General features: G+C 41.5%; 1 protein-coding gene and 1 long non-coding RNA gene across 2 annotated transcripts in view; one reads left to right on the top strand and one right to left on the bottom strand.

Moving 5' to 3' along the window:
- HID1 (HID1 domain containing) overlaps positions 1-13,590 on the top strand; it is a 43,792-nt gene extending 30,202 nt beyond the window's left edge. The window contains exons 13-19 of the mRNA XM_083727967.1: positions 122-286; positions 911-1,138; positions 1,799-1,932; positions 4,103-4,183; positions 5,281-5,372; positions 9,417-9,575; positions 11,409-13,590. Coding sequence (XP_083584093.1) covers positions 122-286; positions 911-1,138; positions 1,799-1,932; positions 4,103-4,183; positions 5,281-5,372; positions 9,417-9,575; positions 11,409-11,472 — 923 coding nt within the window. The 3' untranslated portion in view covers positions 11,473-13,590. The remainder of the gene's footprint in view (positions 1-121; positions 287-910; positions 1,139-1,798; positions 1,933-4,102; positions 4,184-5,280; positions 5,373-9,416; positions 9,576-11,408) is intronic.
- On the bottom strand, positions 12,721-16,571 carry LOC310839443. Its single transcript, XR_014561505.1, has 3 exons — positions 14,520-16,571; positions 13,078-13,752; positions 12,721-12,855 (listed from the first exon to the last, which is right to left on the bottom strand). It is a non-coding gene; the product is annotated as an uncharacterized lncRNA (long non-coding RNA).
- Between the last annotated feature and the right edge of the window lie 23 nt (positions 16,572-16,594).

Genomic DNA, 16,594 nt, shown 5'->3' with positions numbered 1-16,594 from the left:
CCTTCCTTCCTTCCTTCCTTCCTTCCTTCCTTCCTTCCTTCCTTCCGTGTGTGTTAAAGTGCCATGTATGCTGAAGATAAACAATCATAAAGGGAATTACTGTCTTTTCCCCTTCTTCCAGTATCTCCGTACTTGAAGTCTCTTTCCATGGTAGCTGCTAACAAACTGCTGCACTTGTTGGAAGCTTTTTCAACCACCTGGTTCCTCTTCTCCAGTGTCCAGAACCACCACCTTGTCTTCTTTTTGCTGGAAGTTTTCAATAATATCATTCAATATCAGTTTGATGGTGAGTAGCTGCTAAACAATAAGCCGGCCCAATACCCCTTTCTGATGACATGCCAAGAATGAAGATAATGTATTACTCTAAGTACAGTCATAATAAAAAGTGTTGTCAGTCCCCCCCTCCCCCCATGGCAACTAGACATTCTGTTTTGGCATCCACAACCCAGGTCCCAGAAGTCATTTGGCTTTCATCTTTTCTATCCCAGTTTCTAACACTGCTTTTGATCCATGTCACTATAGTTTCCATTTTATGCACTGGGCACTAAGGCTGAGAGCAGCGACTAGGCCAAAGTCTCAGTAAGTTGGTAGCCAAGCAAGAAAGCAAATTCAAGTTCAGATCCTGCATGCTGCTAACTAGGCTCCCACTTCCTTCTGCTCTGTTATTGATCTTAAGTAATTTCTTAGCATTGCCAATTGGGTACCCTGTAAACAACTCAAGAACTGTGCTTTTGCTTTGTGGACTAATTTTTTCCCCTAGCGGTAAGATAGGAGAAGGTAAGGAAAGGTGTTCTTGATACAGGACTGTAAGTAGCATACAGCCTCCCAGGCTTATTTGTAGGTCTTTTATCCTGCAAATAAAATTACTTAATCATGTTTTTTTCTCCCTTCTGCTGCTGTGATTTCCTAGGCAATTCTAACTTGGTCTATGCCATTATCCGCAAGCGAAATGTGTTCCATCAGCTGGCCAATTTGCCTACTGACTTGCAGTCCATCCAGAGAGCTTTGCAGCGCAAAAAGAAAGCTCCCGAACCTATATCTCGCACCAACTCTCAGGACGGAGTGTCCATGGAAGGGTCTCGACCGGCTGCACCTGCTGAGCCCGGGACGCTAAAGGCCAGCTTGGTAGCAACTCCAGGTCAGTCTAACCTTTATTGTTGTATAGTTGCTTAAATAAAGTGCAAGTTCAGTTCAAGATGATGAATTGGACCAATCTTTGATATCTTTCCTGATGATGAAGATTATTTAGGGAAAGAACTTAAGCTCCGTGTTATGAAATGGCTTTGTCAGCCAGGATATTGTCATAGAACCATTGCCAGGATATTGCCATAGAACCCTCATTTGAACCGGGCTGTTTTGTAGCTACCCACAAATGATCAGATGTAAACTTCTTGGTTTCCTAGTCCCTAAGCTTAATTCAATTGTCGGGGAACTTGCCTACCCCCCCTCCCCATCGTAGTTCTTTTTCTAGAAAGAGCTGCTTTCTGCTCTGGAAAGAGTGGTGGGAAATTATCTAACAAGATTTATATAACATTAAAATTACTGATAAAATCAGATGTTAGCCTTAAAACTTTCAAAACAAAACCGACAGTTAAAAAAATATACATTATAAAATATGATTGTGTGTTAAAACAAATGTCAAATTTACACGTCTTGATATGTCGGTTTAAACATAAGCAAGAAGAATGTACTTAACAGAGAGGCAAATACTGGGAGTTGCATCATTTGGTCTAAGTTATATTGTTGACCTCCTCCGAGCCTTCCTTGGTTTCCTCTTAATGCTGTCTTCCAAATTCAGGTATTGACAAGCTCACCGAGAAAGCCCAGGTGTCTGAGGATGGGACGATGCGCTCCCTGGAGCCAGAGTCTGCGCAGTCTGCAGCACAAGGCAGCCCTCCTGGCATTATCAGTGATACAGAATCTTGGAGTGGGGTACGGCTACATGTTGCTCTTGTGCTTGGACACATTCTGATTATTATTGTCTAAACTTGCATAGCTAGTAGTTGTAATACAGGTACTGAATAACAGTATCTAGGGTAGGGATTCTCAAACTATGGTCCTACAACCATGAGCTTCATTCAGATGGTGTGTCTACGGATTTGTGGTTGAAGAGGAGAGACTACACATCCATCTTCTTAAACATTCTTAATGATATTTAATGGTATTGTTGTTGCACCTATTATTTCTTATATGTATTTTATTGCACAAGAAAAAGCGGTGGACTCTCCTTTGTGGAGTTTTTAAAGGAGAGGTTGGATGGCCATTGGTCATGGATGATCTAGTTGAGATGCCTGCATCGCAGGGGATTTTACAAGATGACCCTTGGGGGTAGCTTCCAACTCTACCATTCTATGATCGCATTATAATTTGAATTGCATAGAATTAAAATTTTAATACGGCTTATAAGAAATAAAAGAAACAATGGAAACACCATTAAGGAAACCATACAGCATCTAGCATAGCACATTACAATTTCTACAGCAAGAAAAATCATTAAGTGGTCCATTAAGTCTCTCAGCCATTTTCAAGTGGTCTGGGGGTGGGGGGAGTTTGGGATCCACTGATCTAGTGCTATCCTTGATGCAGTTCAAGGACACTGTTGCCCTTGGCATTAAATCCACTAAAGCACATTTGGTAAAGTGCTTGTGTGTGTAGAAAATGAGGTGATCCAAAATGGGTTTCTTACCTATTGCAGTTAGGAGTCTGCCTTTTTCTCATCTATAGAGAAGTTGGTGGCATTTCAGATCCATACTTTAAACCTGAGTAATTCTTTTATCAGCAGAACAAATCTAGCAAGTATCTCCGTTTGACACATTGCTGTGTAGATCGAATAGAATTATGCTGCAATAATCTCTTAAAATGTCAGTTTTGTGGACAGGGTTATGGTTCTCATGCTCTGGGGATGGGGGAGGGCATGAACATGGGCCCCAAACAGGTATTTTCATGGATTGATTTGTGGAAACTTTATTGGGGGTGTCCGGGAGTCTACATACCATAAAGTTAATGTGCCTGTAAATAATGCTGGATTGTGTAATCACTTTATGGTGACTATAAATAAATCCTGGAGGCAAAAAAGATAGAGACCCAGATCATCTTGTACCTTGTTTGCTTCCAGATAAGCAGCATTACACTTCTGTTGGTTTAGAGCTCAGTATAGTGTTTCCAGAGATGAATGGTATCAGTGAGGAGTTTTTGCAACGTACCTGGAAGTGGATGCTACACTACAACATTGTCCTGCAGAGGTGCTTTTATTGGGGCTTAAGTGTAGAGTGGCCTTATGTCCAGCACAAAGGCCCTATGACCACACAGGAAATGATATGAGCTGAAGGTCTCCTAGTAACAAATTTGGTTCAGTATAGTCAGTGAATATCCATGATGCATGTTAAGACACAGCTGCTAGATTTCTTGACCTTAGAGGTGAAGAATACAAGCCCCTGGTCAAGAGAGGTAGGGGCTGAATGCATCCACAGTCCCATTGCCCACACCATCTAAGGCAGAAGGTGGGGGTGCTGTGCCAGCTCATAGATTGGCACTGAGAAGAGGTCTAGATTGGGCCCGTTTCTATAACAGTAGCAGGGCTGGCTGAGGATCTGCTGGATCCTGTGCCAGCTCAGCTCTCTCCCCCTCCCCACCCACCCCGTGCCCTGTTTCTAGAATTTCTGCTGGCTTCCGCTTGTAGCATTACCACCAGCAATAGATTCTGCACTCAGTTTGGGGGAGTACACTGGGACACGTCTTGCTGGTTGAGCTCCTCCTGGCAGAGTCCAGCAGATTTTTGCAGGCCTGGGTGGAGGGGCCCTGTCTACCTCTTCCAAACCCTCTTCAGCGCAGCAAATCAGGGGCATAGATTGCTATGCCCATCTGCAATGGTTAACCTCCAAATGTGAAAAACTGCAGTGAAAACCCCCCAGAATTAATGAAAAGGAATATGTTGGGGAAATTTGCATTTGCTTCCCTCCCACCCAGTCCTTTCATGTACTGCACTTACTTTTCATGCTTTATCCTCCCACTTGACCGGCATGTAAGTAATATTTGCATTAGTCAGGCAGCAGTGTGGTGCAGATAAGTTGGTAAGCGATATGGTTGTGTCCCTTTTGCTCAGGAATCATTGCAGCCCCGGCGAGATCGACGGCGTCAGTCCAGTGCATCCTCAGTTGGGCAGTGGAATCCAACTCCTGAATGGGTGAGAGGAGCCTGTGCTCCATGATTCCTTTTCCTTCTCACTCCTTATTGATTCAGCAGGAGCTGAACTGGGCTGCTCCTACTCAGTTAAAGTAAACAGGCGGTGATTAAGTAAAATGCTATGTGCATTAGAGCAGATGCCCACCCTGAGCCCTTTTTACAGCAAGCGTGATGCAGTCGGGGGAGGGGGGGTGTGCTTGTTCCAAAGTGATGAAGCAGCATTCTCCTGCCACCTGGACCTGAGCAGAGAGGGGCCTGCAAAGAACAGCAAGCAGGTGCCACACTTTTCATCCCTCATTAGGGATCACTATAGTTTTTGGTCCTGCTCCATTGCTCCCTTCATTGCTTAATGAAGCAGGAATTATAATGAACTTTGCGCACTACATGCAATAAAAAGCTTTTAATATCAAAATTATTAATAGTTAAGCAGTCTTTCTTAGCTTTTAAGTCTACGTGATTCTTTCTGTCTGTGGAAGGGTGGGTTGCTGTGTGTTCATTCTAAATGAGAAGAGGATTTATCCCTGGGGTGGCCTGCGGCTTTCTCTGTCTCTGTAGGGACAGAGTACAATGGTACCTTGGTTCTTGAACTCAATCCGTTCTGGAAGTCCATTCGACTTCCAGAACATTTGAAAACCAAGGCATGGCTTCTGATTGGCCCCGGAAACAATGCCGACAGCAGAAACTGACTTTCAGCTTCCAAAAAACGTTCACAAACCAGTACACTTACTTCTGGGTTTGCGGCATTCAGGAGCCAATTTGTTTGTCAACTAAGCCGTTTGGGAACCAAGGTACCACTGTACTCTTCTTTCAGAAACCTACAGTGTTCAGAGCTTGTGTGGTTATGTTTGAAGACTTAATTCTCTTATAGAAAAAAATTAGTATAAGCATTCACAGAACCCCTGCCTATGTTTTTGTGGCGGGGGGGGGGGGGGGACTTGGAAGTTCCTTTTTTGGGAAAATACTCTAATGTTCCTACTGTCCCTGTTAAGGGCAACCTAGTTTGATATACTTGACATGTTCTACATGAATATGTTCATCTGTATGCTTTCTGAGTTGTTCAAAATCACTGATTTTATCTTCTACTCCTTTTCTTTGTAGGTAGTATCTTGGAAGTCAAAGCTGCCCCTACAGACAATCATGCGGCTTTTACAGGTCTTGGTCCCCCAGGTAGAGAAGATTTGCATTGACAAGTAAGTATCTGTGGTCCTTTGAATATTTGAGGGGGGGCCAGAGGGGAGTTGTAAAGTGATATGAATTATAAAGAAGTCATTACTGTGATGATCAGGACATGCCCTCTGCTCACTTTTCTATAGGAGTTTGGGTAATATCAAATTTGGCAATAATTATCCAAAGTAAATGCAGTCCCAAACATCAGAAAGAAGTCTATCTATATTGATTCAATGTATGGGGCTCTGCACTTGTGCAAAGCCCAGCTTTGAGGCTATCCAAGAGATCTGTTACGAGCTTGCACATGCCAACCTTCCCCTCAAGAGGTTTTTTTTGTTGTTTACCTAAGGCATGGCGGGAACATCTTCTTGCTAATTTCTTTTAACTGTGGTAATACAATAAATTTCATTTGTTCATCTGCCTGTGCAGGTCTTAACGCAAAATTGCAGTGAGAGATACAGTTCTAATACAAACTTTCCATTAAAAAAATACTCACACAACAACAAACTCTAAAAGTAATCATACACTATGGTTTAGATGATAATAAGAAATCCTATACCCACAATAACATAAGCATGGTCACCATTAAAATTAGCCAGCAGCAACTCAAGGACGTTCTCTGAAGATCTCTGAAACTGATCTTCTCCTTGAATAGGGAGCATGATGTCCCCACCTCTGTACATCTTCTTTAGTGCAAAGTTTGAGAAGGAGTACGGACCCCACATTTGCATTTTCTTAGGGCCTTTTGATTCTATACCCCCAATGAATTGCTTGAGGGGGTGGTTTAAGAAGTGCAGAGCATTATGGGGCTGGCTCCCTACAGCTGCACGACCTGATGGTTAACTGGTTTCCCTAAGAAAGGCAATAAATTGCAGCACGATAACGATTTCAGATAACACTTTACACAGAAGCAATTTTGAACTCTTATTATTGCGCTGATAGCATACAGTACATTGCTGAAACTATGGACTCAGCTAGATTGGTAAAGAAAAAGTGACTTATATGCGTTGTATATGCAATATAACATTGTGCCACCAGGTGGCAACATGGCAGTCCCGTTTTTCTCTACCTGTTTTCCCTGTTTAAATTTATAACGCTTTAAACTGAAACGCTTCTTTGATGTGTCTAGATCCAGCCTGAATCTGGCTGATACCTCATGCATAATCTGTAATGTTACTGTGCAATTTTCTTTATTCAAAGAGATAATATCCTATCAACATATGTTGAGTTAGTAAACATAAGCATTATGGTCCTAATCAATTTTTGTAATAGGCAAGTCTCCGTCACCTCATTAACAATCAGAAAAAAGATACCTGTAAATGTGCGGGTAAAACTCTTTGGTTTTCTTTGTCCTGACTGAAGATATTTATTAGCAAAGTTGACATTCTTCACTGAACCAAAACTGCATGTCACATTGGAGCTCTTTGCTTTGCAGCTCCCAATTTGTAAAATGAGCCACGGGGTCCAGTTTTAGACTAGAACTGCAATGGGTGTGGGTGGAGTGGGCCCCTATTGAGATCACCCTCATTCCTTAATGGCTGTTAGTTGTGGAGGGGGAACTTGTTCACTTAATATTTTTTTTAGCCCACATGTAGAACTTCCTGTTGGCAACAGCTGTTCCAGAGGAGCAGTCTAGATCACAGCTGTAGGAAGGATTGTACCTTCACCCCCTGTGCCTGATCTCAACTGGAAATGTGTGGCTGCTTTTACAAAAAAGTACATTGCCTTGGACCTCCAGACACAGAGCTCCAGAGTTGTATGTAATTTAGCCCCTTAGTGTATTGTAAAAGCAAGCTTGGACCAATAAACTAATGTCATTTTGAAGGAAATAACTGGACACTTCAATATGTTCTGCAGGGAATTCCTGGCAGTTTTAGAGAATTTCTTTTTTTATATATAAATATTTATTAACAGTTTTTGAATACAATACACAACAAAGAAACAATATAACATATATCTTAACGTAGTTTCTTGACATCTTTGGACTCCCTCACATCTCCCACTCCTGCGTTCCTCACAATAAAATTTTGCCAGCAATTTATCACCTTGTTTCCAATCTTATTTATCTAGTTTTCCCGTGTTGTTTCTCTAATTTTAGATATCCTTTATTCAGATCCTAAGAGTTTAATATAATCTAATAGTTATCCAAAAAATTTTCTTTTCTTAAATCTAACTTATCTTCATAATCCCATCTAAATTAATGGTGCCAAATTATTTATGATCTAGCAACCTTCTTAACATTCATATAATTTACAGTGTTTTTGTAAATAGAACTTGAATTTCTTCCAGTCTTCTTCAACCATCTCCTCTCCCAGGTCTCGGATTCTGCCGGTCATCTCGGCCAGTTCCATATAGTCTATCAGTTGCATCTGCCATTCTTCCAGAGTGGGTAGATCTTGGGTTTTCCAGTGCTTGGCGACGAGTATCCTTGCTGCCGTTGTTGCATACATGAAGAATGTTCGGTCCTTCTTTAACACTCTCTGGCTGACAATACCCAGGAGGAAGGCCTCTGGTTTCTTAGGGAAGGTATACTTAAATACCTTTTTCAGCTCATTATATATCATTTCCCAGAAAACCTTCACTCTAGGGCAAGTCCACTAGAGGTGAAAAAACGTTCCTTCGCTTACTCTACATTTCCAGCATTTATTATCGGACAAATGGTATATTTTTGCAAGTTTGACTGGGGTCATGTACCATCTATATATCATTTTCATAACATTTTCTTTCAAAGCATTACAAGCAGTGAATTTCAGCCCAGTAGTCCACAACCTTTCCCAGTCCTCAAACATGATATTATACCCAATGTCCTGTGCCCACTTTATCATAGCCGATTTTACCGTTTCATCTTGTGTATTCCATTTTAGCAGCAAGTTATACATTCTTGAAAGTACCTTGGTCTTAGGCTCTAACAATTCCGTTTCTAACTTCGATTTTTCCACCTGGAATCCTAACTTTTTGTCAAGTTTAAAAACTTCCTTAATCTGAGCATAGTGTAACCAATCTCACACTTTATCTTTCATTTCCTCCAAACTCTGCAATTTCCAATTATCTCCATCTTTTTCTAATATTTCACAATATTTCGGCCAGTTGGCCTCCATATTGAGTCTTTTTCGGGCCTTAGCTTCCAATGTTGAAAGCCACCTTGGAGTTTTATTTTCCAATAAGTCTTTGTATTTTGTCCAGACATTAAACACTGCTTTTCTGACAATATGGTTCTTGAAAACCTTGTTAATCTTAACCTTGTCATACCATAAATATGCATGCCAACCGTAAGCATTGTTAAACCCTTCCAAATCCAATACATCAGTGTCTTCGAGAAGTAGCCAGTCTTTTAACCAGCAGAAAGCTGCTGATTCATAATACAACCTTAAGTCTGGCAGGGCAAAGCCCCCTCTTTCTTTCGCATCTGTTAATATCTTAAACTTAATTCTGGGCTTTTTGCCCTGCCAGACAAATTTGGAAATATCTCTCTGCCACTTCCGAAAGCACTCTGTTTTGTCCACAATCTGTAGTGTTTGAAACAAAAACAACATTTTTGGCAATACATTCATCTTAATAGCAGCAATTCGGCCTAACAAGGAGAGTTTCAATCTTGTCCAACTTTCTAAATATCTCTTAATTTCTGACCAGCATTTCTCATAATTGTCCTTAAATAGACTCAAATTTTTTGCTGTAATATCTACCCCTAGGTATTTTACTTTTTTAACCACATTTAACTCTGTCTCTCTCTGAAACCGTTCTGACTCTGTAACTGTCAAGTTTTTTTCCTAATACCTTAGTTTTCTGCTTGTTTAGTTTAAATCCCGCCACCTGACCAAACTCTTGAATCAGTTGTAATACTCTTTTCGTACTAGGTTCTGGCTCCTGTAAGGTCAAAACTAGGTCATCTGCAAAAGCTTTAAGTTTGTACTGTTTCACTCCGACCAGTTTTAGAGAATTTCTAATGCTCTTTCATCTTGCCCTTGTCCGTGGAACTTGAGTGCACACCAATAAAAGGAAACTCTGTGGGTCACAGGTCACGTTTATTCTTCTGCAGCATCCATTTAAGTGTTCTCTCTTTTTTCCAGGGGCCTCACAGATGAGTCTGAGATTCTGAAGTTCTTGCAGCATGGCACATTGGTGGGGCTGCTTCCTGTTCCTCATCCCATCCTGATCCGCAAATACCAGGCTAACTGTGGCACTGCTATGTGGTTCCGCACTTACATGTGGGGAGTTATTTATTTGAGGTAAGTCGGCCCAAAACAACCCAAATTCATTTTTCTTCATTGATAGCATGTTGCTGACGAGTGGCCTGCCTTGTTTTCAGTTAAGTGGTTGGTACTAAAAGCTGCCTTCATAAGCATGAGCTGGAGTTACTCTGTGAATTTTAAATTTTGCACAAAGTGATGGTTGCCAAGACTTTCATGAGCCATGTTGTTAGGTTCTGTACAGAGAATGACATTTCATTTTCAGTAAGATCACTTTGAAGTGTAATCAGAGTTTTATTGGCATCTGAGAATAACGTACATTTAGTATTGAACTGGGCTTAGAATTTGAAAACAAAACGGCAATTCAAAATGATGTTTAGATATTGGAAATAAAAAGGGAAAACAATTATTCATCAGATGCACTAAATATAGTATGGAGAGCATGGGTTTAAGATACAGGAAAGTAAATTTAAGAGAAAATCCATAATGGGTCATGTTACCTTGGGGAAATGGGGGAAAAATCCTCTTCACAATAAGCATCTATTCAGCCCTAGGCAGCTATTCAAATTTTGGTTCTGAACCTTTAAGAAATGCTGCCATTTTATTTTTTGGATCCCAGTACGTTTCAATTCAAAGTGTTGGTGCTGACCTTTAAAGCCCCAAACTGCCTCGGTCCAGTATACCTGAAGGAGCGTCTCTACCCCCATCGTTCTGCCCGGACACTGAGGTCCAGCACCGAGGGCCTTCTGGCGGTTCCCTCGCTGTGAGAAGCCAAGTTACAGGGAACCAGGCAGAGGGCCTTCTTGGTAGTGGCACCCGCCCTGTGGAACGCCCGCCCACCAGATGTCAAAGAGAAAAACAACTACCAGACTTTTAGAAGACATCTGAAGGCAGCCCTGTTTAGGGAAGCTTTTAATGTTTAATAGGTTATTGTATTTTAATATTCAGTTGGAAGCCGTCCAGAGTGGCTGGGGAAACCCAGCCAGATGGGTGGGGTATAAATAAATTATTATTATTATTATTATTATTAGGCATGGGTGCTGTACCTGCGTGCATATTTCCCCTTCTCAGCTAAAGACGGTTAATTTCAGGATTTAAACAATATATTAAAACACAGGTAGCCCATCCTGGTGGTATGGAATAGTTTAATAATACTGCCATGAATGAACTTGCAGTTGCTATAACAATATCAGTAAGGAAATGGTAGACAGTTTATTATAATGTAGAATTATTATCTCCACCTTGCCTGGGTGGAGATAATTGTTCCAGTGTAACTTTCTGCAGGCATGGACATGGCGACAAGTAAACCTTTTCACAGTTTCTTGTAATTGTGATCTCTGTTATATGGATTGCAAGTGGATCTGAGAGGTTGAAGCAGCATAGGAAGGATATACTTCTAGCCAGCTGCAGCCGTGAGTTTACACTGTATACACAAGTTGTATATGTTTGGATGATCTGCATCACTTTGATTTGTTAACATTTTTCTTGAGTGTGGGTGTGGAATTTTTTTAAGGTGGGGGCCTTGGAGGAGAAAGAGTTACGAAGCCTCACCACTACTGATCTTCCACAGTTCTGTTTTGTAAAAGAAAATCTTTGGCATCTTCATTTTAGAAGGATCAGAAAACAGGTAGATGTAGAATACTTTTATATGTCTGAGGCTCTGGAGAGCTGCTTCCAGTCTGAGAAGAGCAGAAAAAAAATGAAGAAATAGTTGACTGAACATCACAAACAGTGTGGTCCTTAGCAACTTGTGTCTGTTGACCTCATGCGTTTGCAAATCTGTTAAAGTTTTGTGAACGTTGTAACTATCCTAGATGGGAAAACGCCGGGATTTGTGTTTGCCTAATAAAACAAACTTCTGTTTCTCTTCAGGAATGTGGATCCCCCTATCTGGTATGACACGGATGTAAAGCTGTTTGAAATTCAGCGAGTCTAAGGAATGGGGAAGAGAGGGAGGAACTTGCCCCTGTTGAGAGGGGAACACTGGAAAAAGGATCTTGCTGTGCGCTTCTTCATCACAGCTCTTCCTTCATTTCACTGCCTGCTGAGTGATCCAAAGGACAATCGCCTCCATTTACTGACCTGCCACTTTCAAGCTGAGGACCCACCCCCCTCTAAAAATCTTCCCTCACCCCCAGCTCCCAGGGAACTTTGATGGAAGAATGCGCAAGGAAAGCTTTGGGTGGTTGCACTGAAAACCAACCCGTATATCACCATGCTGTTCTTCTGCTTCTGGGTGGGGTTCTGAACCTGACTAGCTAGAGAAGCGATCTTTTCATTCCCTGGTCAGATTCAGCCTTTCAATTAAAATATGCTGAATGTAAAGAATGATATAAAACTGGACCAATGAAGGAAGTGCTACCACAGAAGGTAGCTCTGTGGTTTCCCCCCTCCCAAAGAATGTATCCTACCACCACTTTTATGTTGCCCACCTTGCTGGTGTTTTGCTTTATTGTAACTTCCCAGGGTGGAGTAGTAGCTTTTACTAGGTGGCTGTGGGGTTCTATTTATTTAAGTCACTTCAGGTTAATCTTCTGGGTCTGGTTGTTTCTTTCCTGTAACTGAAAATGTGCTTAACTACTTTGTATTGGTGCTGTAATGTAGCATCCACATTCCTCTTCCCTCGTCCTTCCTCCCTTTTAATGGTGGATGTATGTCTAAGATGCATCACACTGTGTTTGTTGCAGGAATTGTTTCTGGGAAAGCTGTTCTGAGGTGGGACATGTGGCGAGAGGGTGGGAGGGGGTGGACCCATGCTCTTTTTCAGGGATTTAGAGAATCATTTTGTTGTGTTTAATGATAACTGTAGGCAGTAAGACTGCTAGAATGAAGTTTAATTATTTAAGAAGCTGCGCCTTGTGGCTTCTGTTCTGGGTTGCTTAAGCTAGATTTATAGATTCAAAGTTAGCAGGGGGAAATGGGAATTTCTCCCTAGCAGAATTCATGAGGGACTGGCAAAGGCTGGTCGATAGACCACATGCCTTTGGAATGTGTCTCTGAGGAATCAACATGAATTTGAAAAGTGTTCTTACAGAGGAATGTGAGTTTTCTATTTTCAGAATTTGAGATTTATGCTTAGACCTGGGTTAGCTAACATGAGTTTAATTAGTTTTGTATCTTACGATGCAAGCCAACATCCCCTTGCAAATATGGTCATGGAATGACAGGTCCATTTCTGGCTGATCACCACTTGAGTCTAAGATTCTTCAGACTCCCCAGAAGGCTCTCAAAGGGTCCAGGGGCCACCACCAGTTTGGAATCACAGTTTTTGTTCACTATGGGTAGTTATTGCTCACTTATAGGGAATGAGAGATGTGTTCTGCAGTCATCACCTCTCTGCCAGCTTTCACCTGACCCTTAACTGGAAGTTCTGCAATTAGGAGGCCATTTTGCTGGGTTGTTTGTTTTTTTTTTTACTTACAGATTGCTTTTCTCAACTTCCAGGTTGTTAAAGATTTGCAACTGATGTCACAGAAATGTATGGCTACATCTGCAGAATATAGTACCGATGTGGTTTGATTATTTTGCTCAAGAACAGAACGTATATTTTAGGTTATCCTAAACAGGATAGGGTAGGCTATCTTGGAGAGAATTGGCAAATTCTAGGTTTTATCTGGAGCTTATTCTAAATATTTAGAAGATGAAAATAGATGAAGAATTTAAAGGACAAATATCCTTTATCTCATTCCTTTCTCATTGGCAAAACTAATCTATTCATCTCACCTTCCACCTCCACTGGCAGGCTGAAGTTCATACTTTCCCTGGAATGTCTTTGATTTCTCAAATGTGATTTGGTAGTGCTCTGGCAAGGATCTGGCTGAGTGTGTCACACTGTACCAGACAGTGATCTGTCCCATTCCCTTTCACACAGAGACGCTTTTGTGAGCACCCCATCTTTTTATTTTGTGTCAATGTGGGTTGTTCCTTGTGAATTTACCTTGACTTTTGCATTCGTTGGTGTTGCAGGTCTGCTCTTTGTTCCATGAAAAATCAGAGTTGCACTGTAAACTATTTGCTTTACATATAGAGATAAAATTATCTTAAAACACCGCAATGGGCTTTCCTCTGTGTCTGTATCTCCAGAAGGTTTATGAGTTTGTTTGGTACTGTTTGATTTATGATGATCTGGCGTCCTTTGCAACATGTAACTTTCCATTAAAGGCATGGCTGCACAGGAGCTCCCGATTCAACACGACTGCTAAACTGGAAGCAGCACCTGGAGAGAGATGCCACAGATAAGTTCAGAGCATTTGCACAGTCCCTTGCACCAATTAACAGAAAGCCACAGGGTGAATGTAGGCTCCAGCTGGGTGCCATATTTATTAAAGGGTTTTTAAACTGCTTCCCAACAAATGTTTCTGAAGCAGCGCTCAACAGAAATATATTTTTAAAATTCATAAGCAACGAAATATACACAACTGTTTTTTAAAGCATATCTTTAAAATGTCAAACTGCAAAATTCTGTGTAATGTAATCCAGTATGAAATTGACTTTCTTAAAAAGATAAGAAACGTCTTAAAAAGATAAGTGTTCAGTAGCTGCTAAAAGTAAAGATGCTAAGCACGCGTCTGTTCAGTGGGAGGCTGATTACTTAGAGCTACAGCCACAACACTAAAGACACGCTTCCCGAGTTGAGATCAAATGTACTTCTGGGATATTCAGAACTCTTAACAACACCCCATCAGAGGAATGCAATTGCTGAGCAAGGATATACGTGGCAAGATGTCCTTCAGGTAACCTGGCCCCAGGTTGCATAGGGCTTTAAACACTGAAAGCAAACTCTTGAACTGAGCCCTATAGCATTTTGGCAGTCCGTGCAGATCTCTTAGCGGAGGTGCTATATGCTGTTGGGAAGATGTTGCAGTTAACAGCCTGGTTGCTGCATTCTGCACTAGCTACAGCTTTCTGGGAATCCCCGACATGCAGCACGTTGCAGGCATCCAGTCTTGAGGCCCCTAACTCCAGTGGCCACTATGGCCTTACCAGATGAAGCTGGTAAAAGGCACTCCTAGCAACCGAGGCTACCTGTGCCTTCAGTGACAAAGAGGGATCCAGGAGCATGGCAGGACTCCATTCTTGTTCATTCAGAAGGGAGTGAAGCCCCATCTAGAGCAGGTAACTCTCCTGTTTCTTGGATGCAGAAGCAACTCACCCACAAGGCCTCCGTCTCAACAGGGTTTAAACGTAGCTTACGGGTCCTCACCCATTCATTCCTCCATGCCTGCAACGAGCTTACAGGTTTGTCAAATTAAGGTGTGCAGAAGAAGTCCATCTGCAGAGCAATATGGGAAACCAAAAGCATTGGACATGAACATGTTCTGAAAGCAATGTGGGAATTTGAATGGGATGTTTAAAACCCTGATCAGCTTATGCAATGGATCTGTTTGAACTTAACTGTCGTAGGACAGGCCCAGCTCCCCATGTGTATACTCCAGTCCAGGCAGCCTCCCTTGCACATACAGAGTTCTTTGTTGCAAGCTCTATAATCCTTTCCCTAATTCTTCATTTAAAAAGAGGACTAACCTTCAGTAAGCTCCTTTGATGGGATCCTGTGCTTTTGCCCATGAGGATTGGGGTAATAATTAACTTTTAAGAGTGCTAATTTATCCAGCTTTTATTTCTTCTGACAGTTCCTGTTGACATAAGGCTGGGTAAAATTAACAGAGATGCAAAGTCCAAAAGCGTAAGACCTTTTGCCCTATAAGTCCAAGTGAAATAGTCTCCACACTGTTTGACAGTCATGGGAACCTAAGACCTGTGCATACTGTTTTTGCCTCTCATAACTCATTATTATTATTATTTTTAAAAAGGACGTCAAGCCCATACCTTGACCAAGAAATTGCTTGAGAGTGGTTTATTTTGCAAGAGAGTAATAAAACGAGATGTTTACAGTTCCATCTATTAGCCTTCAGCAACAAGAAGGATTTAGATAGTGCTAAAAGATGAATTGATTGCAACGCCAGGAGCAGCTTTTAATCCCTTATATAATGGATCACCAGGCTGAGCCAAGACCTATTATAATTTAGTGGCAGCTTTTCATTGTGTTCTACTGGCTTTTCTGTGTCCTGAACATGGGTGAAATGCAGATTGCACATGCAATAAACTTTAACATTTAGCTAGGCATGTTAATTGCTTAATGGTGTGGCTTTTCAAGGTTCACCACAGTGCCATCACTATTGCTACAGATCAAATGCAATTTCTTCAAAACTATACATCACATCTCTTAAAATCTATCTGTTCCCAGTTCAGTATTACTAGATAAATCATGGAAACAGAATTAGACTATTGGCCCATGCTAACTTAAAAAATGTGTGATTGCATTCTGAACACTTTATACTCCTTGTCTTATTCCATCATGTCCTGGGGACATCCTCTAAACAAGGCTTTCCAGTGGGAATGGGACAACTATTGCGGCAATGTGAGTATCCTGAGGGTACTTTGTCCCTTTCCACACCCCCTAAAGTCCTATTAATTGTTGTAAACCCCTGACAATAAAAGGATAATAGCCCAGTGTCAGCAGAGATCAGAACTCAAATCATCTTTCCCTCAAATACAGTAGTTACTTTGAAGACAATATTGGGAAACTGGTGTTACAGATTTTCTTGCTCCTTTTCTGCTTGATACCTGGTTATGTTTCAGTCTTCCTGAGCATTACTACTTGCGCTATATGCCTATTGAGGCAACATGAAGGACAAAACACCAGAAGCATCTCTGGACCTGCCAGACATGCATCAAATTCAGACATTGTAGTTTGTTAACTCTTTAGATGTGGATGGGTGTTAACACGAGTATTCGCTTACCATGTCCTTTTCAAAATGCCTCTGGCGACCCGCTTCTCAGTCTCTGAAGGCTGGTTCTTGCACCCTAAAGGACTGACATATTCATGGAAGGTGACAGTTTTGCCGAAGGGATTGTTGGGCCCAGCTCAGTTCCCACATCTTCCAAGTCTTGTGTTTCTCACTAATGGCTGTTTAGCATAATTGTAGGGACACGGGTGGCACTGTGGGTTAAACCACAGAGCCTAGGACTTGCCAATCAGAATATAATGTACACAGAAT

This window comes from Podarcis gaigeae, assembly GCF_964106915.1.
Source record: "Podarcis gaigeae genome assembly, chromosome: 2".
Taxonomy (NCBI): Eukaryota; Metazoa; Chordata; class Lepidosauria; order Squamata; family Lacertidae; genus Podarcis; species Podarcis gaigeae.
The sequence above is the reverse complement of the archived record's forward strand: the minus strand, read 5'-3'. Positions and strand labels throughout refer to the sequence as shown.